The sequence below is a fragment of the Marmota marmota genome, unplaced genomic scaffold (genome assembly GCF_001458135.2).
Source record: "Marmota marmota marmota unplaced genomic scaffold, marMar, whole genome shotgun sequence".
In the NCBI taxonomy this organism is placed as follows: domain Eukaryota; kingdom Metazoa; phylum Chordata; class Mammalia; order Rodentia; family Sciuridae; genus Marmota; species Marmota marmota.
Window position 1 is genome coordinate 3,284,659 of NW_025999932.1, and position 20,653 is coordinate 3,305,311.

Consider the following 20,653-nt stretch of genomic DNA (forward strand, 5'->3'; position numbering starts at 1 on the left):
TTAATAACGTTCAGCAGCAGTGATAAAATAGTCACCCAGACAAATGGTGAAGAGGACCAGGGGGCCACCCAGTTCACTCTGCTGGCGGCTCAACACAGAGGCATTCAGTGGCTTGTTCACAATAAGGTAAGGCCAGAGCCTGTGAGTGGATGCCGTCCATGTGCCAGGAGCGCGCCCGGCCTCCTCCTGGTTCCTGCACAACTCGTGTTGAACTCTGGGATGGAGGATCCCAGGTGGGTAAGGGAGTGTGTGCCGCTGCAGGGGGGGCCGGGGCCCCTGGCTGTGGCTCCCAGTGCAGTGGCTGGTCCCCTACCCGTGACTGCTCCTGCTCCTGCTCCCTCCCAGAGAAACCTGCTCTCCTCCGTTCCTGAGAAGAGGAGGGAAGGGGTTTGGCAGGCGCAGCAGCTGCTGCTGGGACCTCAGGGTGTCTTAGAGTCCCTTCAAGACACAGCACTATCCTGGGGGTCAAAGGGCTGAAGGAAAGGAAGAGATATGAGGAGGATGAAGAGAGAGAGAGCAGGGCGTGCCAAGGAGGCAGAGTGAGAGTGGGCTTCTGATCAAGGCTTCCTCCCAAAATGGGTAACAGAAATCACCTGTGAGTGCATGAAATTAATCTAAACCCACTTGGGCTTCAAACTCTGGGCTTTTTATATCATTGACTTTATGACACTTTCCAACATCACGGTTCATCTGTTTTAGAACCTGTTTCTGACAGAGTCAGAAATACACAATGACAGTGTCAAACAGGAATGCAATCAGAGAAATCGGAGAAGAGCCAGGCCTACCAGGTCCACCAGGTCACAAAATAAATCCCGCACCACAGTGAGTGGGTTATATCTCCCCACAAGGGGGGCCTTTCTGTTATCTGAGCCCCAATTTTGCTTTCAAGTTGTCAGGAAATATGGACTCGGGCTTCTGGAGTCTTCTTTCTCATCCCTAGGTGTAAGCAGGAAAAGAGGAACATGTCTAATATTTCCCACTCACAGACAAGGCAAGTGTTACCCTCTGCTTTCACTCTGAGCAGGTCAGGGTTGAAGAAAGCCAGCCACAACTGACGTTTTAGAAGTAGCCTCTTGCTCCCACTTAGAAGTGAAAACTTCCACTTTCTGAGACTCAACACTTACAACTAATGGTCATTTCAACTCAGCTTACACACTGTACCGGCAGAGAGGGTTCACCCGGCCACCTGGCCCTCCTGCAGTTCAGGCACACCCTCCACCTGGGAGGCTCCCCTGGACCCCAGCACGGGGGACCCTGACCTCTGCCCTGCCTCTCTGCTCCTCACAGCTTTCCTCCTGATTCACAGCTGCAACGCCACCCTATCGTCCTCACCCGCTCTGGACTCTCCCATCCTGCCAACCCCATTTGGCATTTTCTTTTCCCTGTTTTATCACCTTACGGTGTATCCTATGTTTTACCTAAACATGGCTTATTTGCTTTCTCATGCCAGAATTTACCTTCCACAAGGGCAAGGATATTTGTTTTGCAGACCAAGGTCTTGTGAGTGCCCACACCTGTGCCTGGCATATGTAGGCTCTCCACAGGTATTTGTAGGTGAACCAGTGAATGAACAAATTTCTGAAAATTCAGTTTTATGCAGTCCATTCTCTTGGAATTCAGAATGCCAGGCACACACTGCCATACACTTTGCTGTCTCATGCAACATGTGTACTGTGCACACGTAACTGTGGAGTTACACCCAGGAAAGCCATGTGTATTGTTCTTTTTGGACAATGTAAGGAATCTTCCTGAGTTGGCATGTGACTTTCAAGTTATATAACTTTTGAAGTCAGTCAGCACATAAAATGTGACTCCTCTCAAATCCTCTCTAAGAGATGCGGCTGCCTGCAGCCCTGCTTGCCAAGTTCACTGGAGTATTTAAACCTGGGCTTGGGTGGGAGAGGTTCAGGAGAGTGAGGACATGTGGTGCCTGTCTGCTTCTCTTCACTCTCCTGGGGCTGCCACCGGCCGACGGTTCCACTGAGCAGCAATTTGTCAAGTGAATACGTTTGTGATACAGAAGACACGAAGCTGCATTTGGTGCACTCGCTACAAGTTCAAGAGTCCATCGGGCTCTTCACACACACACACACACACAACACACACACACTCACACGTCATACCACAAAATAAGTCACACAGAGAAACAGAGTTGTGGGAGCAACATTATAGAGGCAAGCTCAGGGAGCCCTGGGGAGAGGGAGATGCCGAAGGAGAGTCGGGGAGTCATGGGTAAGCATGGACACCACTGCTGGCAGCGTGCGCCTTCCTGCTTTAGGACGGAGTCACAGCCACGGCCTTACACTGACACGTGTGCAGCGATAGACACCCTACAGAAAACTGTAAAATTTCACCCTGACTTACATCTATCGTACGAGAAAAGTCCAGGTTACAAAATTAAACAGAACTTACAGAAAAAAGTTACAGAGGGGCATGACTTTGTGGCAGGCAGCTGGGTAAGAAGGGCTTTCGTTTCCTTTTAAGTACATACCCAGGAGGTTTTCTTAAACAGAATGAGAGCCAAACCCCGACTGCGGGAGCCCATCGGTGTGACTACAGGAACATTGTGAACGCACACGGGACACTGTGGAAACCAGATGAAGACGCGTGAGCCCACCGCAGCTGAGTCCCCCAGGTTACAGCACGACCTGGGGAAATGCAAACACTGCTGTCTGAGGAACCAGAAAGGCAGGCCAACACATCAGATCCTGGAGGGCCACCGGGGAAAACAATGGCAGGCCCCGGTTTAACACTAAGAGAATCCTGAGCCCTGCCACAGGCGGGTCCCGGAGGAGACCCTTTGGCTGACACTAAAGCTGGCTGGAGGGAAACTCGGATCTGCAGGGAGGAGGAGAGCGCAGGAGCACGGGCCCAGGGGACTGAGAGCTGCAGGCCAACCCTTCTCTCCTTGTGTGGAGGTTGAAGGCCCCCGCTGCGGCTGACTGCAAACAGGCGGCAACTACACACACATCTATGGCCATCACCAAAGCAACCGCACGCACACAGGAGCCAAGAGGGCAGTGGGTAAGCCAGGCAGAACATTCCAGAACTTTCAGGTATCCAAGAGGAAGTCATCAGAGGGAAACAAGCAGTGGGACAAACGGGAAGCATGACAGGGACTTCTGGATCCACCTCTATCCATGATCACGTCACATGTAAACGGCCCATCCAAAGCTCCTCCGCCTGAACAAAAACCAACAAGAGCCACCTGTACACCACCTCCACCAAACCCCGTCAAATACAGAGACAAAGACTTTCAAAGTTGAAGGTGGAGTTGTGAAGGGAGGGGATGGAAGGTCCTCAGGTTCCACGGTGATGGTGGCCAGGACTCCAGGAGCCCACCAGCACACATTGGGTGGCACAGGAAGAGCATCTCACAGAGCCCTGGGAAAGAAATGAAGGCACTCTGTGCAGATGACGGTCAACAGAATGACGAGTGTCTGTCTTCACACAGACAAGAGAACTCAGAAAGAGGAGTGTCGTGGATGAAGAAGTAACTGCTTCACCAGGGTCGTGATAATCCTCATGCCCATGACATCCAACAGCACTTCTACCCACCTGGGGAAGATGCTGGGGAAACTGAAGCCAAAGCTAGACTCCTGGACTCTTCTGTCAGCGATGGACAGGGAAAGGAGAGAGGAAATCAGCAAGACTAGAGAACGGAATGCCATCAATTACCATGACCTGATGGATGTTTCTAGAACACTTTGCCCGGTGACTGCAGAACACACACTCTCTTCAAAAGCACGTTCCACAAGGAGAAACCTCCCTGGGCCATAAAACAAGTCCTAAAATTTAAGAAAACTGTATCCCACAAGGCATTTTCTCAGATCATACCAAAATCAAACCAGAAATCAGTAGCAGAACGTTATCTGGAAAACTCCCAACTACCTGGAAAGTAGGCAACACTCGTCCAGGAGAAAGTCCCAAGGGAAAGTTGAAAATATTGTGAATTGAATGAAAATGGAAATAAGATACATCAAAAGTGGTAGGATTAGCTAATACAGTGTTCCGATAAAAAAACTGCAACATTTTACTTTCATAGAAAAAAACAGAACACCTCAAATCAATGATCTCTGCTACCTACTTAAGAAACCAGAAAAAGAGAAGAAATCGTAAACAGGAAAATAGAAATCAATGGAACAGCAAAGAAACAGAGAAAATCAATGAAATCAAAAGATAGTTATTAAAAGATCAATAAAAGTGATAAACTTCCAGCTAAACTGATCAGAAAAAAACAAAATAAGCAAAGTGTTTGCCAAGCAGGAAGCTAGAAAGGAGTGTTATCCAGAATATTAAAGAATTCCTAAAATCATCAAGAAAGTCCCCCAGAGCAGTCAGGAAACAGGAAAGGAATGTGCGGGGAGTCGCAGGTCCAAGGCACTGACAGCAGCCAGGAATGCGTACTCCACTGGTGAGGAAGCAAAATGAATCATCAAGCCAAGCACTACCAGAAATGGGAAGCCCTGTTCCCACTCACAGGTGTGCAGACACTTGAGCTTCTGGGCAGAATCTGGCAACAGCCACCTGCTCAGAATGTCCACACCCAGCAGCAGCTCAGCGCTCCCCTTTCAGGGCAGCTCTGGACGTTGCTCCCCCCACCCCTTGGGCCATCAGGAGAGAGGCATTTTCACTGGGTCACAGCGACACTGCAATCTGGCTCTTCTCCTTTCCCCTCCACTGTGTTACATCGTTGACACGCTGTTCTTAAGGAAAGCACTGCCCATGTTTGCAGAAAACTTGCTTTTGAGAAAAGCTTGAGTGCAGGAGGTGAACTCACACCTAGAGAGTGTGGCTGACAGTCACTAGCATCACCCGCCTCCGGGCATCTTCCATGAGGATACTTAATTAGGTTGTGCATGGACCACACACAACAGATCCCAAGTCCAGCTGCCTTGTCCGACATGAAGGAGACAACCAGGGCTCCCTGTGGCAGTGGTGCCTCCCCTGGGATTGGGGGTGGCCAGGGAGGTGCATGACATCAGTAGCTCCTCCCAGCATAGTCCCTCAACTCCGAGGCTTCTGCATTTAACCTAGAACTAATTAATTCTCACCGTAAAACATCCAGTGAGAGCACCTGATTCAAGATGGAAAAGATAAAACATCTGGGGCTGGGGTTGGAGTTGTGGCACAGCTGTAAAGCGCTTGCCTAGCATGTGCGAGATGCTGGGTTTGATCCTCAGCACACATAAAAATAAATAAAACAAAGGTATTGTGTCCAGCTACAACATATATATATATATATATATATATATATATATATATATATGAGATAAACCATCTTTTGTGGTTTGGATATGAGATATCCCCCAAAAGCTCACATGTGAGGCAATGCAAGAAGGCTCAGAGGAGAAATGATTGGGTTGTTGAGAGTCTTGACCTAATCAGTGAATTGATCTCTGATGGGATTAACTGAGTGGTGACTGGAGGCAGATGAGGTGTATCTGCAGGATGTGGGAATTAGGGCATGGCTATGGGGTATATATTTGTATCTGGAGAGTGGAGTCTCTCTCTCTCTGCTTCCTGATCACTGTGATGTGAGCTGCTTCCCTCTGCCACCCTCTTCCATCATGATGTTCAGCCTCACCTCTAGCCCTGAGGAATGGAGCTGGCCTTCAATGGACCAAGACCTCTGAAACTGTGAGCGCGCAAATAAACTCTTCCTCCTCTATAATTGTGCTGGTCAGGTCCTTTAGTCACAGCAGTGAAAAAGCTAAAACAAAAATTGGTACTGAGAAGTGGGGTTGTTGCTGTGATTAACCTGACCATGTGGTTTAGAAGCTTTTTTGAGCATTTTGGCACTGGGTAGGAGGAATTTTGAGATGTTTAGCAGTGCTTCTTGGAAATGCTTTAGATTGTTATAAGCAGAGATTAATGGCCAATTGTGGTGGGAGCTCAGAAGACCAGAATGCTGATAGGACTGTGGTCAGTGACAGGGCTCAGAAAAGGACTCTATTGGAATTTGGAGTAGAGGCCATTTGTATTATGTTCTGGCTGGAAGCTGTCTTCAGTTTGCCTGTGTCCTGAGACTTTCTCTGAAGCTGATTTTAAAAGTGATGGACTTCTTAATCTGACAGAAGAAATTTCTAGGCAGCATAGCATTTAGGCAGTAGGAGGGGTATTGCTGGAGGTTTTTACCAAATTTATTGTGATAATCAGGAGAAGAAAGCAGGGCACAAAGATTTGAAAAACATGGACTTGAAAAGCTGGAGTGAAACAGGGCTAAGGAAGTTGCAGTTGTTAAAGACATTACTACCCACTACAGAAATGCTAAAGACTTTGTCCAGAGACAATAAGAAAGATGGCTTGAGGGCATCTCAGGAGCTGGCAAGATCACACCTGTCTCAAACTCCAGGGAGTAAAGGTGAAGATTCTCTTGAGAAGAGACCAGTGGAGACCCTTCTTCCACAAGGGGGCCCAGGAAGTTTTTTTCAACAGGCTCAGCCACCCAGACACTCAGAGGCTGCTGCAGCTAGGGTGCCTGGAGTGTTGGCTACTGCTCAAGACGGTGGCAGATCTTGGTGTCTACCACGTGGTGCTGGTTCTGCAGGAATGAAGGATGCTGGAGTTAGGGGTTCACAGAGCTCCCACCAAGATTTCAAAGGAAGACCTGCGAGGCCAGGCAAAGTGCAGCAGGGTCAGGGTCCCTGCAGACACCCGCTGAGGAGTCAAGGTGTGGAGATGTGAAGAGGAAGCCAAAGCTGCAGTGGAGACCCCTGAGATTAAGAAATGCCCAGTAACATGGGGTGTTAGAGTCTGTAAACAAGTCAGGATGGCACCTGGCAAATGTTAGAGTCTGTAAACAAGTCAGGGTGGCGCCTGGCATTTTGCCAGAGGGAGTGGTTTGAGAAGTAATGCCAGCGAGCCATTAAGTGTGGAGATTCCTTATTGGTTGACTGCTGTATCTAGTTTATGTTAATTAGATAAGCTGTGTGGAATGTATATACACCCCTCCTGTCCTACAATAAACGGCTCCCACTCCTGCTGTATCAATCTACACAAGTTGCTCGTCACCCCCCGGTTATTTTGCTGCAGCTGGACTGCGGCAGTGGGGCATTATCCTAGGAAAGCTGGAGGAATCAGCAGAGACAAGCCAACGGAGAGACCCTGGGGCTGCAGCCTACAAGGCCACAGGGCAGATCTACACAAGCCCTTTGGAGAGAGCATCATGATGCCATGTGCTCCAGATGCAGGACACAGAACCACAGGACCTGTTTGCCCAGCTGGGTTTCGGTCTTGCTTTGGTCTCATCCCTTATTTCTATGCCCCTATTTTTGTAAATGGAAATGTGTGCTCAGTACCTTTATATGTTGGAAATTTGTAAAATGCTTTTAATTTTATAGGAGCTCACATGTGAGATTTCCTTGAGCTTCAGAGAAGACTTTGGACTTGAACGTTGAACAATCCCATAACTGTTGAGGCCATGGTGACTCTTGAAATGGACTAAATGTAGGCTGCATTGTCAGATAAATGAGAGCTTTAGGGGGCTGGGAGTAGAATGTTATGGTTTGGATGTGAGTGTCCCCCAAAAGCTCAAGTGTGAGACAATGCAAGAAGGTTCTGAGGAGAAATGATCGGGTTGTGACAGTCTTTATAACTCATCAGTGAATTGATACCTGATTGGATTCACTGGGTGGTGACTGAAGGCAGGTGGGGTATGGTTGAAGTGGTTAATTGGGGGTATGGCTACGGGGGGGTATATTTTATATCTGGAGAGCAGGGTCTCTCTTCCTGACGGCTGTGATGTGAGCTGCGTCCCTCTGCCACCCTCTCCTGCCCTAATGTTCAGCCTCACCTCTAGCCCTGAGGAATGAAGCCGGCCTTCTATGGACTAAGACCTCTCAAACTATGAGCCCTCAAATAAACTCTTCCTCCTCAGCAGTGAAAAAGCTGACTAAACACTATCCCAACAACATAATAACCATTTCCAGAATAATCCAATAACCTGTAGAGCAACCCATTTTTTTTTAACCTATTAAGGGGATGCCCAGCACTAGCTAGTTTTCATGGGTAGTACAGGATTACGGACATAATTCTGGTTAGTCAAAGTCTGGATGGAGAAGGTGCTGTGCTAACCACAGGGTGATGATGCATTCCTCTGTGGCAGGATGGAATCAAGAATTCAAATACTGTGCTTAAAAATCCAGCTCGAAACCTAACACAACAAAACAGCAAGACGCACTGTAGCTGGCTGTTTCACCACCCGCTGTGTTTTTTCATAAAGGCACATAAAAGAATTCCACTTCAAACTACACACAGGATAGGTTCTATCAAATCCCAGTTAGCTGTTGGGTTCTGTTGGTACTATACGATCTCCTACCTATTTTAGGTTGCATCCGCTATGTCCCATTCAGAACTGGTGTTCAGGATACTAACCCTGGAAGAGGGGAACGTCATGATAACCATGACAAGCATTTCTCTGAACTTACACAACTGCAGGCAACACGCTAGGCGTGCCACACATATTCTTTAAATAACCTGAAAAATACTTGGTGTTTTCTATGCCCACATGTTAACAGATGTGGGATTCTTCTTCAGTTCTTTTTTCTCCTCTTTCTTTAATTTGAATAATTTAATCAACATACTATTGAATGAAGTCAGCAGGACTACACATATCTTCCAGCTGTGTCCCTCTCTCCTGCACAGATGCCTGCTAACTGTGGGTTGCCCATCTGGAAGCTGAGTGTGTGCAGGTACCACGGGGCCATTTTCTTCTTTAGTAAAAATCAGCCACTACTCTGATTTCTCACTCTTTCAATGTTTCTTATGATTGAATTCTCCGTATTGACAAGAGTCAATTAGAAACACAGCATTTTAATATACTTAAGATATATATATATATATATATATATATATATATACACACACATATNTATATATATATATATATATATATATCAATTGAATAATGACAAAAAATAAAATATAGAATTTTTAAATTAAATTAAAATGTTTAAAATTTTTATTTTCCAAATTTCTATACAGAACCTGCCCTTTCCCTGTTGAAAATGCTCCTGTTTGACTCAGACCATCGAACTAACTTGCCACCTGCGTTTCTTACAGTTAACAGGTGAATCGCCAGTGGAGAGCACTGGTTCTCGGAAGACCCGAGTGTGTGACTGAGTCTTCATATGATGCCTCCTCTGTTCACAGCTCAGATGATGATAGATAGATGACAGACAGACAGGTAGGTGGTCAGAGAGAGATAACAGGCAAGTAGCTGATAGATGATAAGTTGTTCCTTCTGAAAGGATCATCTACTTGCTGTTCCCTGGTATTATTTCATCTAGCACACAGTTTGTTTTGATTCCATGTGATAAAGTATTTAGATCAATCCATATGAGAAAAAGAGAATATAGAAAAGTATTGGATTTATTTAGTAGCCTGCAACTCTTAATTTTGTTGATATGTGACATTACAAGGAGGTTTCTTTAATGGTTTGGTAAAACCAACCACAGAGCTATTTGTTTCTGGATGTGGGTCAGTTGTACCTGGATCATATATATGGCTGTCACCGGCAGCTACATCAGGGGTGGGTTACATATTTATTAATATCTTGGGCACTGGATCACCACCGTTTTAGCGAAGACTATCAATGATTCTTGTGATGAATATGTGAATGTGACCAATATTCACAATAACTTCATTCTTTCAAAAAAAGCAAATTTTTAAAGTTTGAGAAGAAATATGATAAATGCCCAAAATGAAAATGAAGCTCATGACGTGGGCAGCATTGCCACAGGGATAGGCAGCTGGGGAAACCGAGACGCAAGGCAAGACTGGTAAAGCTAATGGTCAGTTAAAGGCACATCAGCCCCGCTCAGAAGAACAGAAGGAAACACCTCATCTTTCAGCGTCAATAGTGGAACCCCGCACAGGCCTGTAAGCAGCAAGGTTTCTGCTGAGGGTGTGCACGAGGCAGTAGGTTTGATCCAGGCCCTTCTGCCTCCCCCTTGTTTTGCCCCACCCCACCCCCAGCTTTCATGCTGTGGCTCTATTTATAATCCTCAGGCTTCCTGTGTCAGGTTCCCGGGCTCCGTGAGTCAACAGAGGGGTGTGCTCACAGCAGACAGCAAGAAGCCATTCTGGGATGGAGATGTGGTATGTCACTCACTGTGGAGTCTATTCTTCCTAAGTCACTTCCAAGTACATTGTGCCAAATAGCCCAAACTTTCAAAAAATTATTCAGAACTCCTAAAATTTAAGTAGATAGATGTCACATTGTTTCTATAAATGCTATCTAATTTCAAAACCAACTAAAACCAACCTATGAGATTTCAGATTTGAGTCCACAAAGCTCCCTTTAAGAACCGTGCGTGGAATTCCATGATGTCATATGTTCACTGTTGGTGGTATTTATACCCATGCTGTGGAAGGTCATGGATATTTATCATGGTTCACAGCATGGACCTACTGAGCCTTCTATATAAGCAGCACATGGGCACAGCTGCTTTTATGACACAGTTACTCCCCCAACTTACACTATTTTTGACTACTTTTAATAAAACTCATTTTTACTGCTTTCATGAAAAGACTTATATTTGGCAAGTTAATAAAAAGTTATGATGGAATACAACATAATCTATATTTTCTGTGTGTTGTTATCTCAATAAAAGAAACAGCAACCACTTATTAAGGCTCTGCTCCTATTAGAAAGTGTTCTACATCATATTAAAAATAAATGAAAAAATAAATATCAATGAAGAGTCTATACACTTAGGATAAAACAATACTTCCTTGAATGTAACATGGATTTGATGATTAATAACAATTAAATTAGTGTTTCAGACAGAATTCTTATCTGCAAGCAACAGAACTAACTCTGGACATCTCCAGCAGATGGAAGCTGGAGGAAAGGTCGGGTAGATGGGCTGCTGGAAGAGACGCCAGGCAGCAGAGGCACTCTGACAAACACTGCTGCCGCTGGGTGGAGCCCCACGGATCTGCACTGTCACCCCAAGGCGCCACGTCCATTCCTTATATCTCACCCCACATCCTTGGTAGATAGGCTGAGCCTATCTTGTGTACTTGTCCAGCTGTCAAAGGAGAAGTAGGAGGGGGCAGCTCTCTCTTTACATCTTCACTGTGGTGGGTAAGAAACTGAAAAGTGAGACCAACAGCCAAAACACCAAATCACAAACGACCAAGAAGGCTACTTAGTCTTTTATCTTGACCCCCCAAATTTTTCACATTTATGAAAGATGACTCCTCCATTCCTTTTAATGGCTCATGGCTAGTTCATTCTAGAAACAGGATGCACGAACTGACATCCACCCAGCCTCAGTGAACTTTCTGGGTGATCCTACGCACGTCATGACATCTCTCTCCTCTTATCTACAATGATGCCCATGCATGTCATGGCTCCTTAAAAGGATGCCATTAAATGATAGCAGTGCTGGTTACAGCACTGACGTCCTCAGAGAGGGATTCGATTCTTGTTCCATATTTGGCTTCACTGCTCCAGGACCCATGCATCCAGGACTGACTTTCTTCATGAAATTTCTGTTGAATTCCATTGCTGGAAAACCTGCATCTATGTGTCTGCACTTGCCCTATAAACGCCTCACAAGAGAGCTTCTGGAAGATATGTGGTCTTTGGATCTCAGGGTCACATCACTCTCCCAGTGTATCAGCCCTGAAGAATCTGTCCTCGAGTGTGAGGTCACAATCTGCATGGAAGAGAAGCGTGGCCTTCCACTTACTCAGGGAAGGAAAGTACGTAAGATGACCAGCAGCTTCTGCATCATCAGAGGAGTGGGCCTCGGAAAACGGGCCCCTTCAAAACCCAGAGAAAAGGAGTCTTTTCCCATCTCTCCTTACTTCTCAGGCAAATCCCTGAAAGATTGGAGGACAAGCTCCGGGAATGCTTGTTTATGAACCGTCTCTCAAAATCACTCCTTTTCCCTGTGAACCACACTGTAGTGGAAGCCTGGAAAAGATGGCGGATGGCCTACCGTGTTGTAAGGTGGAGGAGTCAACTCTGCAATAAAAACCCAACCCGTCTTCACCACGAGTAGGTTCCTCTGTGAATGATCGCAGAGTAGATGCATCTTCAAGGAGCACAGGGGACAGCAGGACACTCCCTTACTACCACCAGCATTTTCTCGCTAGTTCAGGGCCCAGACATCAGCACAAGTGGTTCTAGCAGACTGCACACTCTAAGACTGAAATCACTGATTTCCTCACGACTTCATCAGTGTTATCTAGAAAATCTCAGCTGATAATGTGGCCATGCCTACCTAATTCCAGATATCCTGATGATTATTAGCTGGACAGTTGATTTCATGGGGACATCTGGATTCTCAGCTGAGACCTTTTCAGCTTCTATGTAGATACTTGACATAATACAAACTGTACTGGAACTTCATCGAAGCTGAGAATCCTGTTGCTAAAGCAACAGTATTTTAATGTGTTGATAATAAGCTTCATAATTGTTGAGTCGGGCAGCACGCTAAATGCAAGGCCACGTCATTTTAAAAGATAATTATTAAAAGTAGGACTTAAAAATCAACATTAAGAGAAAAGAACACCCTATTACATAAATTCTCCTTATTTCAAAAAATGCTCATGTCTTTGTTTTCTCTTGAATAAACCTTATTTGGTGACATTTTTAAGGCCAACCACCACGAGTGTGGACATGAGATCCACGAGCTGCACAAATAGCGGTGTGAGTTGTGCTCTCACGCGATGCATGGAGCTCTCGTCCTGTGCTGTGGCCCAAATGGGGCTGGACTGCATGGAGCCTGTGGAGCTGAATGGCTGGCCACAGGGCTCCAAGTTGTCCATGCCGCGGCCACTTCCCGCTGCCTATTTTAGCTGATGTCAAATTGAGAAAATATTGTCATTTAGCAGTTTTGAGGTCACCATCACCTGACAGTGATTTTAGATTATATCCATGATGTTCTACTTTAAAATATCTATTGATTTTTAGCTGGTTTGGATATTCTATATATTTTTTCCCTGCAAGCAGAAACCTGGAGTGAGTAGGGAGAGAGGAGGGAAGTTAGGTTAAAGAGCTTAGGGCAGAGGAGGGGAAAACTGAGCTCTGGGTCATAACATGCTGAAAGTGGAGTGGACGCGCAGCACTTACCTGAGTGGTGTGGCTGTCCCGGTGCCTCTGGAGCGATGGCGTGGCCGTGCCACTCACACTCAGCCGTGAGTACCGGTCCTCTTCAGGCGAGCCTGCGGAGCACAACACAAAGCCCTGTTGAGTGGCGTCTCCCTCCCCACCTGAAGCAACCTGTTCAGCACTGGACCAAGCCGACCTTGTTAGGGTTCCGGGCTTGAAACGTCAGTGAGCGCTCACTGAATACGGAGTTTCCCACCGAGTGTGGGACACAGTGTGTTGCCACAGTCGCACACACTGTGGAAATACACCGGCAGGACAGAGAAGATGTAAGGAAGAAATGAGTCACCGTGTCACAAGAGTGGGTCAGGAAGCCCTGGAGGGAGGGGACAGAGGGACTTCTCTAGAGGCTGAGGAGAATCTGAAGCAGCGTTAATGGGGCAAGGACCAGAGAAGAGGAGTCCACCTGGATTGCTGGAAAAGGCTCTTGAGAGGCATCAGGGAGGGAGGGCAGGAAATAGAGAGGACACCAAGTGTGTGTGTCTGCTGAGTCCACAGATCACAGGTCATTCTGTCCACAGCTAAAGACGCACGATGGATTGGAATCCAGGAAATTTTAGCAGCACCCCCCGCCAATGGCATAGAAGTACTCCTGAGGCCCCAAATGACTTCATTATCTCTCACGTTTCCCGACTCAGCTCTGGTGAGACTGTCCTATGCATTGAGGATGTTGAGCAGTGTCCCTGGCCTCTACCTACTACTTGCCAGTAGCACTCAACTTAAAACTTCAGTGTTCCCATTGCTAGGTGCATCTTGGGAACCAATCTGTCCGCCTGCAAGGTTGGGGACCATTGTGATAGGGACCCCCTGCATTGCCAGAAGTGACTTGGTTAATAAACAGGAACGGATAAAAGGAGCAATAACTACCCACTGGAATGAATTCAACCAGAGAACTTTAAGTACCAAAGCAATTACTCCTCTCGTCTGAAAGCATCATTAACTACATAGTTTAATTGATTAAACATATACATGATTCCTAAATTAAAAATCATTAGAAAATCACTGCACACTGTTCCGGTTACAGGAGACAGGTAGTTCCTCAGGGAAGTCCATGTGAGCCTATCGACATCTAACAAGGCCTGCCGATTGACCTTGCTAAATGTACAAACACCTCCTCATGAAGGCTGACTTCACTGAGCAGGGTAAGTCACTGTTGCCCCTGGACCTGAGATGCCTCAGGAGCCTGGTGCTGGAGAAAGGGCCTTTGCCGTAAGCAGTGGCAACATCCCCCGCTGGCAAGGGGGACTACTGTATTTAGATACTGGCAGCAGAAGGTAGGAAAGGGTGCAGCCCAGCAGTTAGTGTTGAGCAATCCAGAACCCAGACAGGTGGAAGGGAGCCTGGGGCCTAACCTGGTGCACAAGTGGGAAATCCAGGCAAGAAAACAAGAAAGAGCTTGGGGTTCCTGTGAGAGACTCCCTCTTAGAGGGGGATGAGGGACCGAGGGGCAGGCACAGGCCCGTCCACCACCAGGACACATGTCCAGCTCACCTGGCATCTTAACTGAGACAGGGGATCTGAGGCAGGAGAAGGAAAACATGATCAAGTTTCTAAAACTGAATTATAAATTAGATGTTTTCTCTTAGAATCAAAACAGAAAGTCAGTTTAGATTATAAAAACAAAAACCCAGAACCTAATCAATAGCACAATGTGCATTACTCAGGATCGATTAGATAAAATGAGGAATTATTTATGAACATCCTCTGAATAACCGAGAAACACCGTGGCGAGGACAGAAAAGTCTCCCCTGACGAGAAGCTCATATCTTACTGGGAGTGACACGCAGCCCGAGCACCACAGAGGGACTGCGGGTCAACAGGGTACAGGTTCCACAGGGTGCATTCTGCCGGCAGGGACTCACAAAGCCCTGTGGTTGCTGCCAGCCGCCTGGGAGAGGGGAGAAGGCGAAAGGGGGAGCGGGCTGGGGAGACCCGCCTGGTGGGAGGGAAAGGAGAAACTGCAGCGAAGCCCAAGGTTGCCCCAGGCCAGGGGAAGGCCTGGGAAAGGTTTGGCCAGAGGAGGGAACCAGTGATTATTCTGGAAGTAAAGCAGGCCAGGGGTTCAGAGGGTTTGCAGAAGATTCTACAGGAGAGTGACTGACCGTGTCTGTAGACAAGAGATGGCACTGCAGATTTCTGAGAAGAGACGGACACCACTGCATTGAAGCTGTGAGTTCAATCCCCACCTGCCGAAGCCTGGAACCTGCGGCCAACTCAACAGAGCAACAGCTGGTGCAGGTCTGAGCAGGTGCACAGGTGGAGACAGAGCCAGGTGAGGACAGAGGGCAGGAGGTGGAAGCTCCACATGAGAAGGGTCTCCTCCAAGAGGAGGAGTCGAGAGGAGCCCTGGGCAGGAGACGCCTGGCCTGGCGGAAATCCTTGCTGGTTCCAGCAGATAAAGGGGGCGCCCTGGGCCAGTGAGTCCGTGTGGGGAAACTGGAAGCTTGTTCTCTAACAGCCTGGACTGTCCACAAGTAGAGGAAGGGTGCTGCTCTGAGGGCGGCAAATTAGACCTCCCAGGACACAAAGAGGAAGGTCTAGGACATTCTCCTTCTGGTCCCAGAGTTCTGGGTGCTCTCCACTGGATCTGAGGAAGGGAGAAGCTCCCTGTCACGCAGTCCACACGCCACGCCCAGGGGTGCCCAGAAGCCCCTGAGGTGGACGGGAGCGGGGTGAACTGTGAGGGTGGGCGGCCCTGGGCGGTGTGTGCCTAACCAGTTAGAATCTGGTAGCCCCTGTCTGTCACTCTGCAGGACCCATGTTGTCCAGTCCACAACTACGGGGTGTGGGCCCCCTTTTCACATCCTCGTGGCTCACCACAGCTCTGATCTTGAAGACTTTCCTCTCGTTTCCAGGAAATTGGACAGCTGTGGTCTCTCTTGACATCCTGTTCTGAGCGTCCATTTCTGCTCTTCTCAGAGTTTGAACATTCTCAGCCAGATGTTCCTTCTCCTCCCTCTTCCACGCCATAGATAATCCCCATGTGTCTAGCCTCTTTGAAAACCAGCCCTTCCCATCCTCCATCTGGAGCCCCCACCTGAACTCCAAGGGTGTGATCAGCATTTATGTGACGTGGAGTCAGAAGTCCCCATTTGTTGAACTGCAAACCCATCTAGGGAATTACTCTCCTCGTTGTCAACCCCCTCTCCCTGCCGAAGGGCGCAGAGTTCCACCACTCACCTCTAAGTGAACTCACTCATGGAGACTCTCAACTCTTCTGGCAGCTTGTTCTGTAACAGCCTTGACTGTCAACAAAGACTGCCAAGGCCCAGAGACAGCACTTGAGCCTGGCGCGCCCAACTCGCGGCCTGTTGCACAGTCACCTCAATAGCACAACCAGGCACATTTCTCAAAAACAGCAAAGCAAGGACAGAGTGGCTCTCTAAGCTGCTGTTCAAGGCCCTGTGCTCTTGTACTGGGCCATCTGTTTCCCATCTTACCTACTCACCCATGCCTCAGTTCCCATTCCTGCCGCAGATAACACTGGGCAGCAAATTCACAAACCTTCTCTCCTCTGCTCATTTTGAAAAGTCCACCCTTCCCCCGGAAGCAGCCTTGGCCATCCCAGCCCAGAGGAATGCCCTCATGGACGTGGAAGGCAACAGCAACCCCTGCTCCCCCTGATTCGCTGGACACTTATCGCTGACGGCCTTGGCTCCTAACCTCTTTTGACACCACTGTCAGTGTTCTCTCATGTTCACTGAACACACAAAGGAGGACACTTGAGTCGCTCAGATGTCATCTGGCCACTGCAGACAGCACAGCACCTACGTGCCATCCACGTCCTCAACGTACTCTTCAAGGGCCTGTAACGCACCTGCCCCTTCACAAGGTTTCCCTACCATTCTGCCCTTCTTGTTACTTTGCAAACACAGCAGTCCTCCCCCTGAATCATACCCATGTAGTCTCACTTGGTTCACTCCAGAAGCTCCAGATTACACTGTCCATCATTGCCCTGAATACCAGGGCAGGCCATCAAAATGACATGCACATTTGACTATCCCAGGGTGCCCTGGGATCTATGTGCCTGTAAGCCCTGGAGCCACCTGCACGGTCTTGGAGACATGGATCCACCACCTGCTCCCCTCGGCTTCCTGGTATAACTTCTGCTTTTGTTGCTAAATCCTGTGGATCCTCCAGCTCCAAAGTCCCTGGGATTTTATGACAACTGTGTGCAGGTGGCGTTTACTGGGCACCAACTTCGTGTCTGCACTGCCACACTGAAGACCCAGAGCAGTCCAGGAGCAGATTCTTTGATCATCCTTGTTTTTAAAATAAGAAAACTAAGAAGCCGAGACATGCTGTGCCCATGGTCATGGAATTGTCTTGTGTCAGAGCTGGGGTCTGACACGGGCGGGGTGACCCCTCAAGCATCAGGAACAGGACTTCCAAGTGATCATCTAGTACATCATTTACAACCTCAACTCCCAACTGAGCTGGAAAAAGAAAAAAACTCAACTCAATGAATGAAGCCCAAATGAGACATGATGTAATATGACTTCAAAACCCTTTTCACCAGAAGCAGGAGTCGGGCAGGGCTCAGCGGATGCCATAGGAGCTTGCTTTCTTTGCAAAGGCAACTCCTGTTACTCACAGTAGACAATTAGAGAACATTCCAGATTGTCAAGTGAAGGCTTGTTTCCCTTTCTCTGGCCCTTGGGCTTTGAGTCAGATGACTCTACAAATTCCAAAGCATCTCTGCAGTTCTATGAATCAAGTGAGGGAGTGGGATGTGCATGGAAGCCTGTTTTCTGGGCTCCAGCCAGAGGCTCCTGGGCCCATGGTGGTCCTGGGGCAGTGGTGGTCCTGGGACAGGGCTGCAAGAAGCCATGCTCCAGTATGTCCAGATCAGTGTGGTCTGGATATGACTGCTGAGTCCAGCACGGCCCTCGAGTCCATGCAAAAAAATGCAAAGTCCCCGGACCCGTGAATGAGCTTACCAGTCCTGCCTCTGAGCAAGCCTTACTCTGTACCAAGGGTGGACATAAAGCAGATGAAAAAGAGGCCATCTTCACAGAAAGAGAAAGGCAGACCCAAATGTAATGGCTCTATTCTTTAATTGCCGTTTTTCCTGATGCTCAGCAATAAAATGTATATTCACTGAGCAAGAAAGAAAATCACACTGATGATAAAATGCCCTAGTTGGAAATTTTTATATCTCTATTTCCCCACAAAATAAACATCTTTATATTCACAACACTTTGTTTGATATAGCTAAAATGTTCTAACATTAAAAACTGCTTTCTAATCTAATGATAAATAACCACAAGTCCAGGGAATAATTAAGTACACACACACAAAAATATCCAAGTCTGTGTTCACATCAGTAAAAAGATGGCAATTAAAGTAAGTGATAGCTATAATTACCCACACATAACTATATTTCAGCAAATGAGCAAACAGATAATTATTTCTGGGAAACAGAGGTAGCATGCAGATACTGGCATTCAAAAGAGAAATCATTTCCTAGAAAATAACACTATTTCTGTTCCAATTAGAACTTTAAGTTATTTTAAACATTTACTTTCATCTTGTGCCTTTATTTAGAAAGGACACTGTACTATCTGAATTATGATTCTGTACCGTTAATTGCCTCAAGTGTTATCGTGACCAGATCAAATGCTGCACACAGGGACATTTGTTCAAGTTGTCCAATACAGATGGAGAAACCTCCTGACTCTGTCCTCTGCACAGCACTTACTGGTTCATCTGCAACATCCATCACTGTTTCAATCAGAGGATGCCTAGAGGAACCCTGGTACACAGGGCATGCAGCTGGATATTTTAATAGTCCTGGGGAAAGTGTCGGGCATCTGGAAATTGATGGTTTTCACAAGAGTAGACCAGCGTAAATGCGTCAAGTTGCTTTGAGAGACTGTGTCCCCAAATGAAATGATTTTTCTGTTGTGCACATAACTCGAGATTTTTCAAGTGATCTTCAATTAATGTCCACACAGGAACAGCTTTAAAATCTGCTTGCCATAAGCATTTAAGGGAAAACACATAAATCTGTGTCCAGGGTGTGGACCCGCACTATTTGTTACATGCTGGAGTTTAGAAGCCTGAGATTGCCAAAGGCTCATTTCTCTGGTATCAATCTCAAGGAGCATGTTCCATGAACATTTCCATTTGGGTCTGGAGCGGTTTCATTTGCATGGTTGTTTTTTGCATTTCGGTGAGTTTTTTGTAGAGCAAGACTTGGAGCTTTTTGTTAAGTTTTCTAAGACACTTTCCCAAGTGGTAGCTTTTGTCTTTAGCCTCAAAGTTCAGAAAAATTAAACCTTTGGGGAAGGGAAATTCCCTTCCTTCCTATGCCTGCATGGACACCCCTTTCCCATCTCTCTAGTTTTTTAAAACATTGTGGAATTGTAGCTGCCGCACACATCAATGACCCCACCAGATGGGAGGGGGCATCCCTTTCTCCCCTAGAATATCTTCTTTTTTGCACCCTCTTTATTCTGTCACCCTGGATAGTGGATTATCAAGTCTGTTAATGTTTCCAAGGAACACTTCTTTTCCCAAAGAACCAACATTGGTTTTGTTCCCTTTCCGTATTTCAGTAAAGTATGTCCTTGCCTTACTGCATCTTCCCTCCTACTTTCTTGGTGCTTATTTTCTGCTCTTCAACCCTTATTTGGATCCCCCTTCTCTCCTAGCACATAGGTTTAAAGCTACCTGTGTCCATCCGTTGAGACCTCAGCCACCCCCCATAGGTTCTGTCTTATTTTCACGGACGTTAGTTGGAATATTTTGGTTTTCAATTCAGACTTTGTCTTTTTTCTTGAATGCATGGATTTCTGGATTCAAGAACTTCTGAACACTGTGGAGCTCTAGCTTCCTCTCTGTGTGGACTCTCAGGACCCTCCCGTGTCACCAGCCTGGCAGGAGAGCTCTTAGTCTGTAAAGTACTGTGTTATGAGTTATTCATGCCATAGTTTGCACTAAACAAGTCCTTTAGAGTTTAATTCTTTTAAGTTTTCTTCATGTACGTCCTTAGACCTTCCACCAAGACCCACTTGTTCCACCTTTTAGGTGATCAGGCCTCTTTTGCCCTCTTCTCCATCTTTTGAGTTGACTGACGTTGAGGATGCAGCTGGCAGGTGGGATTTGTCCTGTATGATATTAGAGAGTTTTGCTACCAACTGCACTCACCTTTTAAGTGATTTTTCATGCCTTCCTCTACCTCTGAGCATTCCAAGTCCACCAAATGCTTAATCCTTTATGTTTTTATTTTTTTTTTCTAAAAATATTCTTAACTCCCTTTCATTTTCACAGGAATTTTTTGTTACTTTTAAAAATTGGTGTCACCAGTTATTTTCTTTGAGCATGTTAAGTATGTCCTTCTACTTGTCTTTGGGCCTCAGCTGCTCCTTTGGTGGTCATCTGCGTCTTTTAAACCCCTGGCTGCTTTAGGATTCGTGGTTAGCCTTTATTTTATAAGTATCTCACTATGACCCTGGCAGTGGTTTTATTTTCATTTTTCTACTCATGCTTTCCGTAGGTTTGAATTTAAAAATAAGAGCTAGG

At 46.7% G+C, this 20,653-nt stretch overlaps 1 protein-coding gene across 4 annotated transcripts in view; it reads right to left on the reverse strand.

Moving 5' to 3' along the window:
• Myo16 (myosin XVI) overlaps nucleotides 1-20,653 on the reverse strand; it is a 420,601-nt gene that overhangs the window by 14,201 nt on the left and 385,747 nt on the right. For all 4 annotated transcript variants that reach the window (XM_048800642.1, XM_048800640.1, XM_048800641.1 and 1 more), the window contains one exon: nucleotides 13,091-13,182. In XM_048800642.1, coding sequence (XP_048656599.1) covers nucleotides 13,091-13,182 — 92 coding nt within the window. The remainder of the gene's footprint in view (nucleotides 1-13,090; nucleotides 13,183-20,653) is intronic.